The sequence below is a fragment of the Heterodontus francisci genome, chromosome 2, assembly GCF_036365525.1.
Source record: "Heterodontus francisci isolate sHetFra1 chromosome 2, sHetFra1.hap1, whole genome shotgun sequence".
Taxonomy (NCBI): Eukaryota; Metazoa; Chordata; class Chondrichthyes; order Heterodontiformes; family Heterodontidae; genus Heterodontus; species Heterodontus francisci.
The window spans coordinates 98,605,838-98,609,817 of NC_090372.1; the positions used below are offsets into that span (position 1 = coordinate 98,605,838).

At 40.0% G+C, this 3,980-nt stretch overlaps 1 protein-coding gene across 1 annotated transcript; it reads left to right on the plus strand.

The window, feature by feature from the left end:
* The first annotated feature begins 1,494 nt into the window (after positions 1–1,494).
* LOC137379726 (twist-related protein-like) lies at positions 1,495–2,963 on the plus strand. The gene is made up of 2 exons (XM_068051016.1): positions 1,495–2,016; positions 2,677–2,963. Exon 1 carries the CDS (start codon positions 1,495–1,497, stop codon positions 1,993–1,995), a length of 501 nt encoding a protein of 166 aa, XP_067907117.1. The 3' UTR covers positions 1,996–2,016; positions 2,677–2,963.
* The last annotated feature ends 1,017 nt before the right edge of the window (positions 2,964–3,980 follow it).

Below are 3,980 nucleotides of genomic sequence, written 5' to 3' on the forward strand. Positions count from 1 at the left end.
GCCAGGTGATGTTTATGTTGCATTTGGGCCTCACAGTTTGACTGTTGCTCGGAGATCCTGCTGTGTCTGGAACTTTGCACCAGAACTCCTCGTCCCTGAAGGAACAAAGTTGATGTATCCGGCTGGGGATTTCAATGAAAGCATTCAATGAAAGTTTTTGCACTGCACAGGTATCCTTTCTGCATCGCGTGTTTAAACTAGGCAATAATTTGGCTCTAGTTTTTGGAGTGTTCTAAATTCGGGATATAATGGATTTTTGACAACCAAGTGCACTCAGCATTGACAGTTTTAATACTTTCTTCCCCTGTTTGATGTTATTTCTCCATTTGGTCTGCCTAGCTCTTCTCGCTAACTCATGTCTTCCTCACTTAATAGATCATTTTGCTTTAAGATGGTTCTTGGTACGATTTACGTAATTAACCGCACATATTATCCCTTGCGTTTTTCTCTATTTGTTTGCATTTTGCTTTTCAATTAATGTGCTTCCTTGGTATACATATATACACAAGAAGACACAATCACCCGTGCAAACTTACACTCAGTGTGCAGATGTACCATATCACTTTAGTTTAGAAACCACGGTATTGAGGAAAAGGATGTGTTTATAGGTAAAATAGGCCTTCGTTAACGCGGAATATAAGCACTCCTTTACAGATAAAGTGCGAGTGAAGAGCGAATATCGTTTCTATTTATTGCAAGAATTACATGGAAGGTGTTTGATACCAATGCAATACTTGGCTGGAAGGGACTAACTCACCATTGAACTATTAAGGATGGCAGAAGATGGAAAAGATAAAAAAAGTCAACTAGCAAGAGCCTGAATTAGTCTTATGTGCATAATCCGTCAAACACTTTCTGGTTAATCTTCAAATCACTTTTCGGCCAATGTCCTCAATGTTAATAAATTTGGGCTAAATACACGACATTCTTTGAAGTAACCCAACATCTTTGCAGCAAACTCTGCCCAGTATCGATTTTTTTTCCATCTGCTTTATGTGCAATTTATAAAAACACTGCACATTATGCCGTAAACCCACCTCTAAAGGCAATACGAATCAACAAACTAGAGGTTATGGACATAGCTAAAATGTCTCATCTAATAAATAATTGAGTTGATAAGCAAATGTCAAGTGTTTTCCTTTCAAAGAATATTCTCTGTGGAAAGATGACGCCAGCAGCCGCTTTAGAAGCCTGCGTTTAAAATATTTGCAGCAGTAGATCTGTTAACTGATGGCCTTTGCAACAAGGCTCCACCTCATTCAGTGATGAAATTTCATATTAGCCAATCAGGTCGAACTCCCAAAAGATCCAGGCACCCAGAGCTATATTACCCCTTTGAAAACTTTCCTGTAACTCAGAGCCGTCTCTCAGAAATCATCGTTTGGATAAGTTCAGCTCCTTTTGATAATTCATTATATTAAGTAGATTCCTCTAACCGCGTTGCGGCCGTCAGCTGGATATCCCAATATTATATCCTTTCATTTCTTTAAACCGATGTTAGGAGCAATCATGCAGGACGAAGAAAACTCCCCAGTCTCTCCAGCAGAGAGCCTGAGCAATAGTGAAGACGAAGGGGACAGGCAGCAGAAAAAAAGTGTCAGAAAGAGGCGACCGAGCAGGAAATCTGGGGAGGAAACAGACAGTCCTGCGTCAGTGAAAAGGGGCAAGAAGAGGGATGGTAGCCCCCAGTCCTTCGAAGAACTGCAAACCCAGAGGGTCATGGCCAATGTAAGGGAGCGCCAGAGGACACAATCCCTCAACGAAGCCTTCTCTGCCCTGCGCAAAATCATCCCGACCCTGCCATCGGACAAACTGAGCAAAATCCAGACCCTCAAGCTCGCAGCGAGGTACATCGATTTCCTTTACCAGGTCTTACAAAGTGACGAGCTGGACAACAAAATGTCGAGCTGCAGTTATGTGGCACACGAGAGACTCAGTTACGCTTTCTCAGTGTGGAGGATGGAGGGAGCCTGGTCCATGTCCACATCACACTAGCAGCTACCGTTAAGGACAAAGGTAAGCATCAACTTGGCATATTTATTAAATATGTTTTACAAAAAAAACTTTTTAGATAGTCAGTAAAGGTAAAGCAGAGCTTCATGCCCACTGTATATCCAGATCGGTTTTATTTTCATTAAAATGACATTTCAGATGGACATTTAAATGTAAATGCACCATTTCCAAAATGTTTGACTGCAGATTTATTTTGGCAACGACGAATAATGTTTCCCATTCTTGCTGTATTCTTTCATATTATTAATTCACGCTTCCACTTCCTCTTGATTTCTAGGGTCGGTTCCTTTTCCTTTTTTCACTCCTGTCCTGGCCACACGTTTCTCCATTTCTCATCAATTAACTATTCCCTTCACTCCTAATCCAAAATTGTTCCACCACCTTTGTCTATAATGAATCAACAACTTTTACTTTCTGTCCTTTCTGTAGGCTAGTTTCCAACCCACCGTCCAAAACCATCATTGGGTGAAAGAATAAATTCCAGGACGCCAAAGGGCGAGAAAGGCTAAAAATACAAAATTCAGAACGGCAGGATGCAACATTTTATCTAAATGGAGGTTCTCCACAATCGCCCGCCCCGCCCCACCACCCTGACTAATAGAGGTGCCAAAACAGTCGTCTTTGGCTCGCTAATCTCAGTGTAATCCATTGCTATTTTCCTAGGTGAAAAAAGATTTGCCACAAAGGGCCAACGGCTGGACAGACAACAGAGTTTGACGTCTGGATACTTAAACACGTTGATCTTTGCCATTGATGGATCATAAGAGAAAAGTTTAAAAAAAACTAATGGAAAGGGCGTGGGAAGCACTTACAGAAAACGAGCCATGGACGTGGACCCATCCAATCGTGCGGCTATACAATCATTTGTACATCTGAGGTGTATTTTGCCATTCACATCATTTTATCCTGACGATGAATGTTGTTGGAACTCATTCCTTCCTTTACTATGCATGCCTTCAACAATCATGTCTATATCTGCTATTGAGGACGCAGGAAAGTTGAATTATTTTATTTTGTTTTTCCAAAACTGCTACGGTGAACAGGTCTAGAGTGACAATGAGTTTTAGAAAATGGACCAAACTGTTATGCAAAACCAGTTGGTTAGTCTTTCCTCTCTTGAGAAACATTTATTTATTTATTAATGTGCCATGTCTCAATGCATAAAGATCTGGTGTCTAAATGCATTCATATTTTGTGATTGTTTTGTAAATATCTTTGTATATTTTCTGCAATAAATACCTATGATCTAAACTTTAAGGTAAAGTTATATACATATACGGCTATTTTACGGTATAATTTGGTTGTTACTTAAGGGGTAAACTTGAAGATGAATAGCTGTTTGCAGTAAGTTGTAACGGCCCCCAGGGGAGAGTGGCATCTAACAAACAAACGGTGCACAAAAGACAAACAGAACGGCTACTGACAGACAAAGACGAGTGAGCCAGAATGAGAGGGAGAATGGGTGAACACCGTCTAACACGGGCTGATTATTGACCTTTTAGAGGGCTATAATTAAAAGCATGCACAGCAATGTTATGTTGCTTTCCAGGTCTGGATTCATATCAATTCTGCAGTGCGTGCTTGAACATAACTACGGGCTGCGAAAAGTGGAGCAAAAGAGCAATCCGCGCCCTACTATTTGTGTATATAAACTGGTTCGTGAATTCAGAAGGTATTTGTAAATTAAATCTATCTTTCACAGATTGATATTCGCATCGTGTAGTGTGGAACATAAACACCCATACATCTTAAAAGGAAATACAGAAAGGAAACTAGGTGCAGAATTCTGAATAACTAAGTGGATGAATTATTCAAGCACAATATAAGTTATTCTATAATACTTGCTTGGAACGAATTGTACAATGCGGATATTTTAAACTATCCAAAAACAGAATAAAAAATCCACTTTATTTATTTCGCTGGCAATGAAATAAGATGTTTATGTGCTTCAGCTTTCTCATCGTCTT